Source organism: Sorex fumeus, unplaced genomic scaffold (assembly GCF_029834395.1).
Source record: "Sorex fumeus unplaced genomic scaffold, SorFum_2.1 ptg000098l, whole genome shotgun sequence".
NCBI lineage: Eukaryota > Metazoa > Chordata > Mammalia > Eulipotyphla > Soricidae > Sorex > Sorex fumeus.
This window is the reverse complement of record NW_026606155.1, coordinates 15,033,066-15,049,851: the sequence shown is the minus strand read 5'-3', so window position 1 is coordinate 15,049,851 and position 16,786 is coordinate 15,033,066. Positions and strand designations below refer to the sequence as shown.

At 38.9% G+C, this 16,786-nt stretch overlaps 1 protein-coding gene across 1 annotated transcript in view; it reads left to right on the top strand.

Moving 5' to 3' along the window:
- Nucleotides 1–16,786, top strand: part of TSHR (thyroid stimulating hormone receptor) — a 133,603-nt gene that overhangs the window by 64,306 nt on the left and 52,511 nt on the right. The window contains exons 2-6 of the mRNA XM_056134168.1: nucleotides 1,136–1,207; nucleotides 4,886–4,960; nucleotides 11,642–11,716; nucleotides 13,029–13,103; nucleotides 16,015–16,092. Of these exons, the coding sequence (XP_055990143.1) occupies nucleotides 1,136–1,207; nucleotides 4,886–4,960; nucleotides 11,642–11,716; nucleotides 13,029–13,103; nucleotides 16,015–16,092 (375 nt within the window). The remainder of the gene's footprint in view (nucleotides 1–1,135; nucleotides 1,208–4,885; nucleotides 4,961–11,641; nucleotides 11,717–13,028; nucleotides 13,104–16,014; nucleotides 16,093–16,786) is intronic.

Sequence of the window (16,786 nt, the reverse complement as noted above, 5' to 3'; positions counted from 1 at the left end):
GTAATTATTTTTCACCAAGAAGAACCCCAATATACCTCCCTCCCAACCCTCCCAATGCCTGTGAGGCAGAAGAATTCTAGTTCACACTCTATCTACTTTGATTAGATTCATTGTTTCGACAAAAGATGCATTAATATTATGTAGAGTTTACACCCCCAAATCAGACCTTTTGAAAAGACATTCTGAAATAATTTGTTTCTATAGCTGTTACAAGAATCAAATGATGATGTGTGGCCGCTATTGCGGCCGCGTGATTTTGGATTTCTGATATTTTACTTATTAAGCCTGGAAGTATTTCTGCCAAGAGTCAGATAATTATGAGACAGGTTTCTGTGGCTCTAGAGCCATAGCCGTGCCAGAGAGCTGCTCATTGGGGGCAACTCGTGACCTCCGTAGGGCGTGAAGGACGAGCCGGGAATGCCCCCCTTCCCATGAGGTTTCAGTCACCCCTTCATGACTGGCTCATGCCTGGTTTTCCAAAAAGCTCCAAGGTGGCCGCCATCTTGCTGTCCTGAGGGAAAAAGGCAGAAGGGAGCAACATCCTTTTCCCTCCGTGTAGGCATAACATATAATTTTAAATGCCACCTTTTATGTCAGTTGGGAGGTTCAATCCTGGAGGTACTAAGGGGTCACCAGGGCTGTACCTAACAGTGCTTGGGTGGTAGATAGAGGGCAAAAAAGATAGTCATTATAGAGATCTTTTGCTTGAACAAAAATATTATAACCATATTTTAATCTCTAAGATATCTAAAATGCATTTAACTCCTACTAACATATTTTCTTGTGGCATTCCAGGACACTATCAACTGTGTGATATGAATTCTCTAATTTTCAAACTTATGAATATCTTATGTACCCCCCCTTCAGGTTAACAAGTGGAAGGTGAAAGTAAACAAATTATAATAGTTTATTGCATAGATGAAACTTAAAAATTTATATTCTACATTTGAATCTCATTCTCAAGTCTTGTTTTGCTAGGGAAATATATATGCTTGTTTTCTGGAAGGTATTATTTTTTATTGTTCATATATGATGAAATATTTTGTAAGGGCTGTCATGCTCTTTGTAATGGAATTGCATTATTGGAAAAGTCCAATGAGGAAAACTCTAATTGTATAATTCTGGTTTTTTAAAGGAAGTTTATAGAGACTCATCTGAAAACCATCCCCAGTTGTGCATTTTCAGATCTTCCCAACATTTCCAGGATGTAAGTAATTTTTTAATCTAAAATGAAATTCCCCATTATAACATTATTTGCTAAATGTATTCCCTATATCAAGAAAAATACTTGCTATGTATTGTACTTGCACAAGCCAATGGCAACTCTATTTCTGATACACATAAAAGAATTTTATGTACAAGATGCTTGCTTAATTTTGCTTTATTATCACTTACTAAATTTTGCTTTATCATCAATTTTCCTTTGCAGGAGGAGTTCAGTCATACCTGGTGGGGTTACTTCTGACCAGTGCTCAAGGAGCTCATAGTGGTAGGGATTGAGCCCATATGCAAAGCATGTGCTCAGTCCTTTACTCTCCATCCCTAAATGATTTTTTATTTATAGCGGGTAGGGTGTTTGCCTTGCACACAGCCAGGCCTTCCGAGCCGGGTTCAATTCCTCCACCCCTCTCGGAGAGCCCTGCAAGCTACCGAGAGTATCTTGCCTGCATGGCAAAGCCTGGCAAGCTACCCATGATGTATTCAATATGCCAAACACAAGTAACAAGTCTCAAAATGGAGACGTTACTGGGCTCGAAAAATCGATGAACAACGGGAGGACAGTGACCGTGTTTCTTTTTTTAATTTTTATTATTGAAACAACATAAGGTATAGTTGTATACTTACAAATTTTTGTGCTTGGGTTTCAGTTATACAATGATTGAGTACCCATCCCTCCACCAGTGCCCATTCTCCACCACCAATGATCCCAGTATCCCTCCCACCCCCCATCCCCCCATCACACCCCACCTCTGTGGCTGGGCATTTCCTTTTGTTCTTTCTCCCCTAAATGCAGCATAAATTTAAATTAATTTAGTCTTGGGTATTTAATAATTCTTAATATATTCTCATCTATTTTAGAAGACTCTTTGCCAGGAATATCTCCCATAAAGAGATTGTAGATCTCCTCATAAAGAGATCCAATCTTAAACTGTTTGTCCTAGTTACTAATTTGTGGTTCACTTTTAGCCACAAATGCAGAGACTTTATTGTAAATACAGCCAGTAATATCAGATTTTTCTAACTTACAGAGAAAAAATAAGAGGGGCACTGAGGAGATAGTTCAGAGAGTAAAGACCCTGAGTTTGCTCTCTAGGGTGCTGCATGATTCCCGTAGAACCACAGTGTGTGTCCTTGGTGACTCCCAGAACTGCTGTGCCAAATAGCACTGCATCTCAGGACTGAGACTCAACAGTAGTTTCCCCAGCCCCCAGGACCCCAGCTCCATAGGGGTTGTGACCCACATAAAAGTAGAATGAGAAAGAGATGATTAAAGCTAATTCTAAACTCTGAACCCCATTAGAATTTAGAACTAAACCCCAAATTTACATGTCTGTGTCTCCCACTATAATGAGTTCCTTAAAGTTAGAGAACAGTTCTGTTTTGCTAATGCCCATTTTATGATACACAGAAAATATTCCCTTAAGTAATTGTTAGATGAAACCACACACATGTATATGAATAATAACTAAAGATATGGTATCAGGATTGAGGGAGAGATCATCAGAATAACCCTAGGTGAGTAGGCTGCCAGAAATTGTATAGATTCCCAACTGTTATTCTGATATAATTATTAAATAATGCTTTGCATTAACTCACAAAACATCTTAGGCTGATAAATAATATGCTCTCTGTAGTGATGACAGAAGACTTATATGCTAACTGTATAGAATTTTGAGGAAGTAGAAGGATTCAATTTTTCCTTGCTGTACACATAGTATAAATTATCAAATTACTCTCTGTATTCCACTGAATAAATGCCTTCTACATATTGTCTTCACATCTAAGCTAGTATAAACTTATCAAGAATTATTCAATTGAAGAAACCAGAACTTGAATTATTAAGACACAGACTAAATTACTAGCCCATTAAAACCTTTAAAAAATTAGGAACCTTTGAAACTTTCAAAATTAATCTTGCTCTGTAATGACCAAACTTCCTCCATCATAACTCCCCACAATCTCTATACAATAAACTAATTCTTCTTAATGTTTACCACGCTTCCTTCATGGTGTAAATATAATGATTGGATCAAAATAATTTATAAAATGTGTTTACGGTGGAAATGGGTTGGCAGACTTGATGATTGTTTAGAAAATAGGTAATTCAAAACAGAAAGTACTGGACAATGAGAACATTCAGAAGATCATCAGAACCTCAAATGGAAAAGCCAGTAAAACTCTTATAAATATTATTATTAATTGAAGTAATTTACTAGCATATCCCATTCAACTCTGTCTGTGCATTAGGATCATCTGGGTAACTTTTTGAAGATAAAAACATTTGCCCTAGCTCTCATAAATTGATTTATTTGTCCTGTAGCAGCTCTTGACTTGAACATCTCTCTTTTAAAAGCTTCCCAGGTAGGAAGTATGGTCAAGGTTAAGAAGCTTTGCTATAGTGACAGGTGTATACCATCTGTTAGTTATAATTTTCCAAATGTCACATAAATTCCTCTGGAAAAATTAATTACTGAATTTGTTCACATTATTCATCATCATCATCACAAGATGGAAGCTGAGATTATTTGAAACATCAATCCTTATGCATTTTTGAAAAATTATATCTAGAAGTTTCTCTTTTATCCTTTATTATATCTTAAATATATCCTTTATTATGTTCTTTATTATATTTGAAATCAAATCGAAGATCAATGGGATGACAAGTGATACAAGTGATTATATTTGAATGATATTTTGCTAATAAAGTTCAAGGTATACCCTGGATTTTCAGTTCATTAAAATTAAGAGGAGAAATCACAAGAGAATATGTAGTCATCCTCCACCATACTTTGTATTAATGTTGACTAGAGAATTTTGGATTTTTTTCATCCTGTTTTAAACCACATTACTAATGAAAGTAGGTGCTCCATTAAAATGCCCCTTATTCACTCTTGTCTTCTTTTCTAAAATTTTTCACTTTTTGACTATTTTTAATAGCTCACCTACTAATTTACTCACATGTATTTATTGAATATCTACTACATGCCAAACACTGTGAAAGATATTTTAGGTTTAATGGCCACCAAAAATAAAATTCTACATCTTGAAGAGCTTATAGTCATTCAATATAAATTAAATATCATCCAAACAACTACAATATTGTACTATGATTATTAAATTAAAAGTTTATGGTCCTATGAGACTACTTTATAGTCACTGTCACTGTCCTCCCGTTGTTCATCAATTTGCTCGAGCGGGCCCAGTAATGTCTCCATTGGAGACTTTGTTGTTACTGTGTTTGGCATATGGAATACATCACGGGTAGCTTGCCAGGCTCTGCCGTGCGGGCGAGATACTCTCGGTAGCTTGCCGGGCTCTCCAAGAGGGGCAGAGGAATCGAACTTGGATTGGCCATGTTGGCTGTGTGCAAGGCAAATGCCCTACCGCTGTGCTATCGCTCTAGCCAGTAATTTGATTTAATTAAGAAACTTGGAGACAGTTAATGAATATTTTTTTAAATACAAAATGAATTAAATCTGAATAATGAATAAGACAATGTACTCAGAAATCTTCGGGTACCATAGGATCTAGAAAAAGTAGTAGCTAATTTTAACATTGGGAGAAAAAATAAGGATTGTTCTTGGGAAAGGAATTACAAAAAATAGTAAATGTGTAGTTAACACCCTACTAACGTCTGCTTTTTATATATTTTTGTGACATTCAGCTACTTATCAATAGATACAACTCTGCAGCGACTAGAATCACATTCCTTCTACAATCTGAGTAAACTGACACACATGTAAGTACCGTGACCATCAACCCTGTCAGAGATAATCTTGCTTCATAATGCAGGTACTCCTTGTGGAAGTAAAAGCTGACTTCTAGATCATGGGTTAAAATTTTAGTTTCTGATTAAATTATTGTTCTCATTCTCATTTTATGTTAAAATATATCAGTGATCAATTCCACCCATGGATGGAAGTTAAAGAAAAAGATGAATCCTTTTTCTAGAATTGTCATTTGTTTTTGTTGTTTCTATTTTGAGTTTTATTAATATAGATGTCAGTGAGTCATAGCTCCCTGTGCTCCACTTGCAAGTCCCTTTCCCCCATTCAAAAAAATAATAATTAAAACCAAAAGAAGCTGGAGACTTCAGAAATAGGTTTTTGTCTAAAGACCCCTTCACTTTCTTGGGTATTATTTGTTTGCTTTGTTGCTTGTATATTTTTTAGTATAATAGCTTTACTTAGAAAAGATATTAATTCTAAGAATGTGGGATGAGAGAGAGAGGAGAGAGTTCATGAAGTAGAGAAAATATGCATCCCTTGTTGGATTGTCAGGGACTCCCAGATAGAGCACACCCACCAAGGACAAAAGTTGCATGCCTAAAGGAGAAGGGTGTGGGCATCTCCAGAATGGAGTGTCCCATAAAGTAGCAACACACTCTGAGCTAAGACGTGAGTAACTCCAGAGTAGAGCGTAGCTTCGTTTTTTGTTGTTGTTGTTGTTGTTGTTGTTGTTGTTTTAACTTCAGTCACAGAGTCCTACATGCATCTGCATTTGTAGATCTTAAAACTCCACTAATGTTGACTGAAGCACTTCATCTCTCTCCAGCTACCTCACTCCCTCTACCTGGGGCTCTGGGCTAGACCCTGGGCTAGTCTGAAACTTTCTCAACTTCCCTGGGATCATTCCATTTTGCAGAGTGATATGCCAAGATGTCTTTATTCTTGCCTTCGATTCATTTCCAAGCTTGGCATGTTTTTCACCCATGAACTAGGGATGTTGAAGGTGTGGAGAAATATCTCTAAGGTTAGGGATCACACTGAAATACCACAGTCTGGTGGTCTGGTGGCTATTGAATATTTGAGGTCGAAAGGAGCAAGAGTTGGGGCAAAGACAATCAATGGAAGGAAATCAGAGTTGGAAAGTTCCTTATTGGTGGGAGATTTGAGCCTTCATTCCCCCCCCCCTTTTTAATCTGTCTGTGTGTGTGTCTGTCTGTCTTTCTCTCTCTCTCTTTCTCTGTAAACTCTCTCCTCTCATGCAGCTGATCTTTCATATTAGGGATTTAGGCTGAGGACTAAATGTGTTATATAATGCCAGTTGTCTTAAACAAGATGGTATCTCTGTTGATAATTAATAAATGGTTTACAATATAGGGAAACACTAGAATCTCACATAAGTTTAAATGACTCTCATGAATGTTAAATTAATAATCTGCTGGTTTGTAAAGCCCTGCACAATGAGCATCAATATATTTTTAGCTAAATGTCTACTTTATTTAAAGTCCAGTGAGGGGATAGTAAGTCATAAAAAGTATGCAAATTTATTCTTAGTACTGATGGATGATATTCTTTAAATATCATTCAAAGACGTTTAAAAATTGTACTCATAGAAAGTAATCCTAAATTAAGGTCTAGGGATAACTCTAACTATGTAACCAGAGATCAGTCTTTTAATCTCTCTAAACACGTTTTGTCTTCCGAAGCTGGATGTCTCTAGTCAACAAGATGCAAGTTCGTGAAATATTTTCCTGACATATCAGCACCATTCCATTCCATGTGGGGATTACTTGAATATTTCAATGGCCCATCTGGAACTGAATGTTTTTTTGGTCGGTTGGTGTTCGGTCTGGGGTCTATATCCAATGGTTCTCAGACTCTGTTCTAAAGAGTCACTCCTGGAAATACTTAGGAGTCCATAGGTAGGGCCAGGGATCAAACCTGGGCTGGCCACATGCAAGACAAAGGTCTTATCCCCTAGTGCTATTTCTCTGGCCCTGGAACTGTATATAATTAAAACTACTTTTGATATTAAACTATAAAATGCTTTGGATTTAAAAAAATTATTAATTGTTGAGTTAACATAGCCACCACCATGCTGAGACCACTCTCCGCACACCTGAAGGTACTGGCAGAGGGACAAATCCACGCGGGTTCCGGGGCTGAGATCTCCCAGCCTACTCAGATTGGAGTCAAGCATCCTCCACCCAGATCCTCCAAATTCCAGTAGGCGGGGGTCACACCCACCACCTGGCCCCCTGGCGCCGTGTAATCCCATCAACGGCCAAGACTCAGAGACTATAAAATCCAGCTCCCGGACATCTTATCAGGACATCTTTTATGACATCTTATTATCTCATTCCTACTTTGGACAAACTTGCAGGCTATCGAATGTAGCCTGCCCACAGGGCAGAGTCTGGCAAACTCCCCGTGGCGTACCAAATATGCCAAATACCAGTAACAATGATGGGTCTCATTCTCCTAAAGAGCCTTGAATATAATCTCAGGGTTAGGATGAAAGAGACGTTACTGGGGCCTGCTCGAGGCAATCGACGAATAACAGGATGATGAAATGAAATGAAATGAACATAGATATCACAGTGTTCACGATTATGCAATTATTGTACAAAAACAATTATTACACTTCCACCATTGTCCTTATCCACCAAGCCTCCAAATCTTCCCAACCCCTAGCCCCTCGAGTGTGCAGCATACATGGCCACAGGAAACCTTTAGTACTGACAAAGCCTGCTATAGTACTATAGTACTATAGTACTGACAGCCCAGTCAGAGCACTGTGAGTTTAATGGAAAGTTACGTAAAAGCCCATGGTGCTCAACGAGCAAATACAATAACACAGAAGGCTCCACCAGCGTCAACCAGCTCAGTAAATCCTCAGTGACTTCACTAGAACCATTGTAAGATATTTTCTTACAATTCTCACAATTCTCACAAATTCTCTTTTATTGTTTTATTTTTTGATACTTGACCATTTTGTTGTAACAAGCAATTACAAATTAAACTTGTTTGTGTCTGTTAATGGGAAGGCTGGCAGCAGGGAGGGCATGCAGGGAGCAGTGGTGGAAAATTGGGGACAATGATGGAGGGAAAGAGGGAAATTGGTCACACTGGTGATGGGAATTAATGTTGAAACATAGAATGCTCCAGACAACTGTATTATGAAGAACCTTGTAAAACAGTATTTAAACGAACAAATAAACATATAGTGTGATCTGTATTTTTTAAGAATTGCAGCAATATTGATAATGATTTGTGGTATTTATGATTATGGTAGCAAGATTTACGGTAGACCAATTATGATAAGAAAGATAAAATTAAAAGTGGGTATTAGTCCTAAGGGAAGGGAAGTTTCTTTCTCGTTCATGGAACAATTCTGGGCATCTGACTTAGTGGACAGCCAGTCTTCGACTATTCAGCCCCTCAGGGGTGCAGTCTCTGATTCAGAGGTACTGCCATCTTCGGCTCTTATTCAAGCCAAACCAGAGTGGTTTAAAACCACTCTATCCCTCCCCGCTGTGCTATTACACACTGGATTGCTTTCTCTATGTCTCCCCAGCTTCCTGGCAGAAGAACTGGCCTCCTACAGGCCTGGGTCATAATTGCCTTAACTCAAATTCTCTCGTTCAAACTGACCTTTCTAGGCATGCTTGAAACTCATTCAGGTTCTGACTCTTATCGGAGGCTCTTGGGCACTTATTTCTAGCCCTACTTTCTTTCTCTGAAATGATTACATCAGCTATGTTCATCTCTAACATTAATTGTCTCCATTTGGCTAAACTGCTGACAGTCCCTGCTCACCCCCTCCTTTTCTTCGGTAGACCTTTTTATTTTCCTTCCTGTTTTATTGAAACATAATTGACATAAAACATTTAAGTTTAAGGTGTATAATATAATGCCCCCCCTGGGAGGGAAAGGGAGTCTGTCACTTCCACCTTCCCCCCCCCCCCGCCCCCCCGGGCAGCAAGGTGGCCACCGCATCAGAGTTTATTGAAAAGCCAGGGATGAGCCAGCGGTGATGGGGCAACTGCAACCTCATGGGAAGGGGGGTGGAACTGGCTCATTCTTCACACCAAACCGAGGCCATGAGTTGCCCCCGCCCCCCCACCCCCACTAGCAGTTCTCCAGTATGGCCATGGCATCAGAGGCATACAGGCTTAATCCAGAGCCCAGCAGCTTGCGGCAGAAATGTGAATGGACTGTGTGTTAAACTATGGCGCCATGCCCCTCATGGGAGGGAAAGGGTGTTTGTTTCTTCCACCTCCCCCACCTCCCCAGCAGCGCGGCCACCACCTCAGAGCTAATTGGAAAGCCAGGTATGAGCTGGAGGTGACGGGGCAACTGCAGCCTCATGGAAAAGGGGGCAGAACCGGCTTATCTTTCACGCCCAACCGAGGTCATAAGTTGCCCCCCACGAATGGCTCTCTGGCACGGCCTTGGCACCAGACACACAGAAACCATAATTATCCAGCTCTTGGCAGAAATTCCTCCAGACTTAATTAGTAAAATATTAGAAATCCAAAATTGCATGGCTGCTATAGCGACCATCATATGGTTTTCATAACCACTAATAGAAAATAAATTATTTCACAATGCCTTTTCAGCAGTACTGATTGTTGGGGGGAAATTCCAAACAATAATGGTGCATCCTTTGTCGAAATAATGAATGTAATCAAAGTAGAGAGAGAGTTAAGTAAAAATCATCTGCCTCACAGGCATCGGGAGGGGTGGGGGAAGGCTATATTGGGGATCTTGGTGATGAAAAATAATTACTGGTGAGGGGAGGGGTGTTTGATCATTGTATGACTGAGACTTAAACCTGAAAGCTTTGTGACTTTTCTCACGGTGATTCAATAAATAAATTTTAAAAAAGATGTATAATATATTGGTTTGATACACTAATATACTGCAAAATGTTTACCACCATAGCACAAAGTAATATTTTGATCCTGTGACATGATTACTACCACTTTCTTATGATTATACTCTCTGGGGCTTGGGGTACCACGGATTCAACCTGAGTAGGCCACCTGCAAGGCAAGTGCCTTTCCTGCTGTACTATTACTCCAGCCCCATCTTTCCTTTTCTTTCCTCTCATGTTTCCGCCAAGAAGTCAGTCTTCCTTTTAACACTTCCCCTTCTCCTTGCACCCTCTCCACATCTTTCTTTTAATACAGTTTCATGTGGGCTATGACCCCATTGAATCAGTTGTCAATAGCAGCAGAGTTTTATTCCCTTTTGCTCTCTACCATGGCTAACTTGGTTGGGCAGCAGCACTGTGTTTTATTATACCATTCTCTTGGGACATTCAAGTCCAGTTCACTTGTTCGATGATGGTTTCTCATGATTTGGAAACAACCTTAATATACAGCTATTAGGTGTATATACATTAGTGTATTAGGTGTATATATAATATACAGCTATTAGTGTGTGTCTTTTTTTCTAAATATAAAAAGTTTGAATATAACAATGTTTTGTATTTCATGTACTTCTACCCTTCCCTTTTGTGTTTTCTGTGATGACTGTTGTCACCACACTTGGTGCTGGAACTGACCAGGAAGACATAGTTGTAGTGGTCAGACACCCATAGCTGCCATGTATGAGAGAGAGACACACAGAGAAAGAGAGAGGGAGAGAAAGAGAGAGAGAGAACTTGCTGTGGTGCCAGGGATCCCCAAGAGCAGAGCTGCTGGAATAGTGACCAAATTTGTGTATTGATACTAGGAACAAACTTACAGCTACACTGGTCTCCAGCATGTAAGGCAGGCGCTGTTCTTCTGACTATCACAGGAGATGTTTCTCCCCCTCATTTTCCTTTATAGCAAAAGAGGGATTTTCTTTAAACTCTTTGTGGGGGTGGGAGTGGGGCGAGTTAGACCATACTCAGTATTGCTCAGGGATTACTCCCAGCTCTGTGCTCAGGGATTACTCTTAGTGGAGCTTGGAGGACCATAAGCAGTGCCAGGATTTGAAATGTGATCGGTGACAGGGAAGGAAAATTCCTGACTCCTGTACTGTCTCTTTAGACCCTCTTAAACTCTTTGAAGCACTACACATAGGTTGAAACATTTAATTTTACCAATGACACGGTAACAGTCACAAATATCACTAACAGAGCTATGCATTTTGATTAGCATGTAAATACAGTATAAATTATAGACACACAGGATTTCACATCATATATGCTTGAGTCAAGTAAATTGGTAGCTAGATAACAGAACACCACTTACTACAGCTAGATGACAGAATACCACTGCCCTTATTGCCATGATGTTGTTCATCAGAAATTTAACAAACTTCTCCCTCCAAAACCAGGGTACTTGCTGATATGATACCAGCTGGAGGGGCTTAGCTTAGTCCTTGAGAAACAGTTATGAGAAAGGATGCGCCTATAACCAAATGGACTGCAACTAGATGAGTGATGGAAGAGTGACATAGCTACTATGTTCCTGAGAGGTGTCAGGCTTCATCTGTTGTGGATGAGAAAAAAACATCCTGGTAGAAGCAGTGCCTGGGGTCACGCATATTCTTATGGGACAAGGCAATGCACATTTTTCTCATAAGCATTTGTGAACTCTAATATATGTCATATCATAACTCTGATATATATCCTTTTGGTTTTGATAAAAACAGAAATGGATATATTGTAGTGAATGTGTTCCTTGCAACTTTTACAGAGAGATTCGGAATACCAGAAGCTTAACCTACATAGACCCTGGTGCTTTCAAAGAACTCCCCCTTCTAAAGTTCCTGTAAGTGTTGATTCCTCTCTTATTCTGTCTTTTCTCAAAAAGGGGATTATAATGATGTCTCCCAGGAATGGCTCTAGGGTTATGTAGGCCAGGCTCAATCTAGTATGTCATGATCATATCCTATGGCTGACCCCTCCCCTCTAGGGTTTCAATGGAAAGATTCACATTGTAAAAGCCTATTCAAAGCACATATTCTGAGATTACTTGCATCTCAACTTGGGATGTTTAATTCTTTTCTTTTATTTAATGAGGTAAATTAAATAATTTCATTTACTTTGTTCTTTTCCCTTTAGAGAGGCTCTCTCTGTCTCTATCTCTACCTATCTCTGTCTCCATATTTTCTAAATAACAGTCTAGAAAGATAGTATCAGAGCTAAAGGAATTGCTAAAGCGATCAATAAAGACTTATGGGAGGGACCAGAGAGATAGTACAAGAGGTTAAGGGGTTTTCCTTGCATGCAGCTAGCCTTGGTTTAATCCCCAGCACCACATATGGTCCCAAACACTGCCAGGAGTCACTCCAGCACAAAGCCAGGAATAAGTCACAAGTGCCACTGAATGTGCCCTTCACCCCATTCCCAAATAAAACTTTGGAATAAGGCAATCATTCCTACATGTCAGTCAGTCAAAAATTCTTTGCTACAATGCATTTTATGATTGAGTTTCAGTCATGACGATGAATGATAGAACACCCATCCCTCCATCAGTGTATATTTTCCACCACCAATGTCCCAGTATTCCTTCCCCACACAGCTCCACCCCCTGCCACTGTGGCAGACAACTTCCTTCTTACTCTCTCTCTACTTATGGGCATTCTGGTTTGCAATATAGATATTGAGAGACCTTTATCTTGTATCATATTTTTATCTTGATATTTTTCCCTTGTAGCACAAATTCAGAAAATGAAGGCTTCGTCTTTGATACCTTTCCTTATCTGGACATATTTTCAAAGTAGTACTGTGCCGTGCTGTTCCCATGTTACTACCCCCAAAAACCATTTTGGTGAAAATAATGAACACATATAATGTAGAAAAGAAACATAAATTCTTATTTCTTAGAAATCCCACATGATTCACCATTCCCCAGATTCCTCTAAGTAAGAGACATGTATTGAATTGGATTCTTCACCTGAGAGAATGTATTATCCAGGGATTAGAATGTATATGACTATTCAGATGTTAGTGAAGGTGTCTACACTGCCTCCAGTCTAACTTCAGAACAGATGCTTCTAGCTATTATATTTTTCAACTGTCTCTGTATTGAATTTCTCATCTAATTTCTGAATTTTGTCCTTGTTTTTCATGTGCATTAGTGGCATTTTCAACACTGGACTTAGAACATTCCCTGACCTGACCACTGTTTATTCTACTGATGTATTCTTTATACTGTAAGTATGTATGCATTTAACAGTTGCGAGCTTTTATCTGGCACTCATAAGAATTAGGGTGCAGTTATGGGGGTTAGTTGAAGCCAAGTAAAGCAATTGCTTCAAAGATGACTTGATTCATGGGGACTTGCTGTGATAAAAGCTCTAATGGATGAAGTAAGGCAGGCATTGAGATAGTAATTGAGTTTTGCATGACCTCAAGAGAGAATCAGAAAAAAGCAAGAGAGAGTAAAGATAATGAACTTTTTGCAGAGGTAGGGGAATAGTCATGCAGTGGTGCTCAGTACTCTGCTCAGAGATCATTCTCAAAGGGTATCATATATTATACGGGGTTCAGATGCATGCAAGATAATCACCTTAATTATCTTTCCATCCCAACATTCTTAAAAAATGTTTTTAATTAAAAGGAACAGGAACTAGAGTGATACCAGAGCAGGTAGGCATTTGCCTTGCATGCGGCTGGCCAGGTTCAATCCCTGGCGTTCCCATGTTTACCTGAGCACTACACCAGGAGTTATACCTTAATGCAGAGCCAGGAGTAACCCCTGAGCATTGCCGGGCATGACACGAAAACAAAAACAAAAATTTTAAAAAAACAAAACAGTATCTCCATAACTGGAGGATCAAGAGTAAAGGGTCGTTGTAAGACTACAGTGTAAAAACACATCTTTGACTATTGTCAAGAAAATTTAAATGGAAATTTAAGCAATAAAAATGTTCTTTCTCTGAAAATTAGATAAAATTTTCAGTCTTAATACAAGTCAAACATGCATGTCAAATTTGTGCTGTTTCATCTAAATCTCTTTCAAGTACAAGTTTCAGGTTAAACAAATGCAAAATGGGCTAGATTGTAACAATACTCAAATTCCTCCAAATCATACAAAATAATGGCTTCAATTTTAAAAATAAAAAAATCCTGGAGCGATAGCACAGCGGGCAGGACGTTTACCTTACAAGCGGCCAACATGGCCGACCCGAGTTCGATTCCTCGCCCCTTTCGGAGAGCCCGGCAAGCTACCGAGAGTATTTGATATGCCAGACACAGTAACAACAAAGTCTCCAATGAAGACGTTACTGGGCCCGCTCGAGCAAAAAAATCCTAAAGTCAAAAAAAAAAAGAGTAAAGGGTTGTTTTGTTTGGGGCCCACAACTAGCAGTGCTCAGAGTCTATAATATCAGTGATTCCCAGTGCTGCAAACATGCGGTGCAAGGGATAGAACCTGGGTCTCCCATATGCAAAGTACATTTTCAGACTAGTGAGCTTTCTGTCTGGTCTGTGCTGGGATGTCAAGAGTTTAGTTGGGTAAATTATGACATATTAATTTGCTCACATGAATAACTAAAATGAAGAAAATCTTAAAGATAAAAATGCTACTTTAAGTTTCACATAGTTGTCCCTCACCCCGGGGATTTTTCTTAATTTCTCTGAATATCACATATTCCTGTTCAGAATAGAAAGTTGAAGTCTTCTATTTAGCCATTGCCAAAAATAATTAATTACTTTAAATATTAAAGTGAAAATAAAGGACATTTAACAAAATACTTCTCTGTCTAGGGGTATTTGAAGAGTGGTCATCTTTGATTTCCCATTGCTGTAAAATGCATGGCAAAGTGAAAAGTGGTCACTCAGCTATTTATGTTACTTAACTACACTCTCCCTCCCATACATAGACACACACACACATACACACACACACACACACACACACACACACACACACATATAAATGACAGGTATCACCATTCTTTCTCATGGAATGGACTGGTTCCTTGGACTTAAAGTGAGTCCAATATGCAAGTCTTGGGAAGGAAAAAAAAAGGAGGAAAAACTACGAGGTATGGAAGGATGGGTATTTGGAACTTGTGGACTGAAGGGGAAAATTCTTTGGAAAAGAAATAAAACTAAGGAAGAGAAAAATAAGTTTGAGACAATTGGTTCATCAGATTGCCACAGAAAATTCAAAGGTGGGAAAGAGGCACATAATTTTTCAAGAGTCACTTGGGCATTTGATATTCAGCTAATAAAAGCACAAAATATGTCCTCTACTTGCTTGTTTCCTACTTTCCTCTCCCTGACCACTACAACTGCAATAAGAAGGAAAGTCTAAGAGGTTGAAAACTTCTGCTCTAGATGGTAATTATTCACAGAAGAGTGACTCTCTGTTCCTTCCTTTTCTGTGTGTTTTGATTGTTTAATGATTTCGGAGAGATATGCAAAGAAACTAACCACCTCCAAATAAAAAAAAGTTTTTTTGAATTCCTCTTTCTTCTAGTCAAATCAAATGGTCTTACCTTTTTCTAAAACTTCCTGCATTGTTACACTAACAATGATAATGAACTCTTCTACTTGCACACTGCTTCCAGCTTTTCAGAGCACTTTAGCATAGATTATGTTGTTCCGAGCTTTTTCAGAGCAATCTGTGAAGCAAGTAATGCAATGAGCATATCCTGCTAGATAGATGGGGATAGTGGGGCATGAAAAGTTAAATTATTGATCCAAGTTTATTCACCACAGACTCTGCATTGAATCTCAGGTCTTCAAATTACAGGTTCATTTCTCTTTCGACTTGAATTTATTCTGCCGCTTGATTATTCTTACAGGTTGCTTGCATTTAGACAATTTGCTGTACTTAGGAAGCAGTAAATTAGGGAATGGTGGCAACAAGGTTCATGTACACCATGTGAGCATTCCCAATGGGGCTCTTCTCACTTTCTATGTAGCGGGGAAACAACAATAAAACAAATAAGCAAAAAATAACTTAAGGATAAATGAGTAAAACAAATTGTGTCACCGTGTCACCGACCACTTTTCAAATACATATGTGTATCAAAACTCATCTCCAAGAAAAAGGCATCAAATAATTCTCTCTCTCTCTCTCTCTCTCTCTCTCTCTCTCTCTCTCTCTCTCAGTGAAATTACAGATAATCCTTACATGACTTCAATCCCTGCTAATGCTTTGCGGGGACTGTGCAATGAAACCTTGACACTGTAAGTATTACCAGTACTAAATGAATAAGTATTGGGCCACCTGGATGAGTATTGGGCTAGTTGTCATATTTCACAAGCAATGTAAGAGCCTACAGCCTTATGTTCTGTAGTTCACAGAGGGTTTTCACATAACTAAAAGAAATAGCATTGTCTTGTGGTATGGTGCTCAATAGAATGATATTTCTCAATCTTTTTCCAATCATGGACCCCTTCTGACCTGTTTCCTTCCTGTGCTCCCCATGCTACCGGTTTACATCCTAAACTCGGGCCATGCCCTCTCCCACTTATGGAATTTTCATGGGTGACCCCTTTGGAATATCTGGTATGACTATAAGAGAGTCAGAGTCTATAATTTAGTACTTCATTTTACAAAAGAAGAACCTGGTATTAAAGGAAACCTAAGTGAATTTTCTAAGGTTACCGAGCTAGCAATGATGCCCCAAGGGCTTTTCATACTCTTGGCACTTAATTAACTCTGGGTTCACCAATTCCTATTAGCTTATATAAGGGGACGTTGACTCAAAAACACAGTTGGTATTATACACTAGTATCTTTCTAGTGTTTGAATGAATTCCTCTTTTTAGATGTTTAAAAGTAGGTGCACTTTTACTACCAGAATTACCCAGAGAAATTCACAAAATGTTCTACCAGAGAAGAGCTAATAATAGTAGTATAAAAGATAATTTAATTCTCC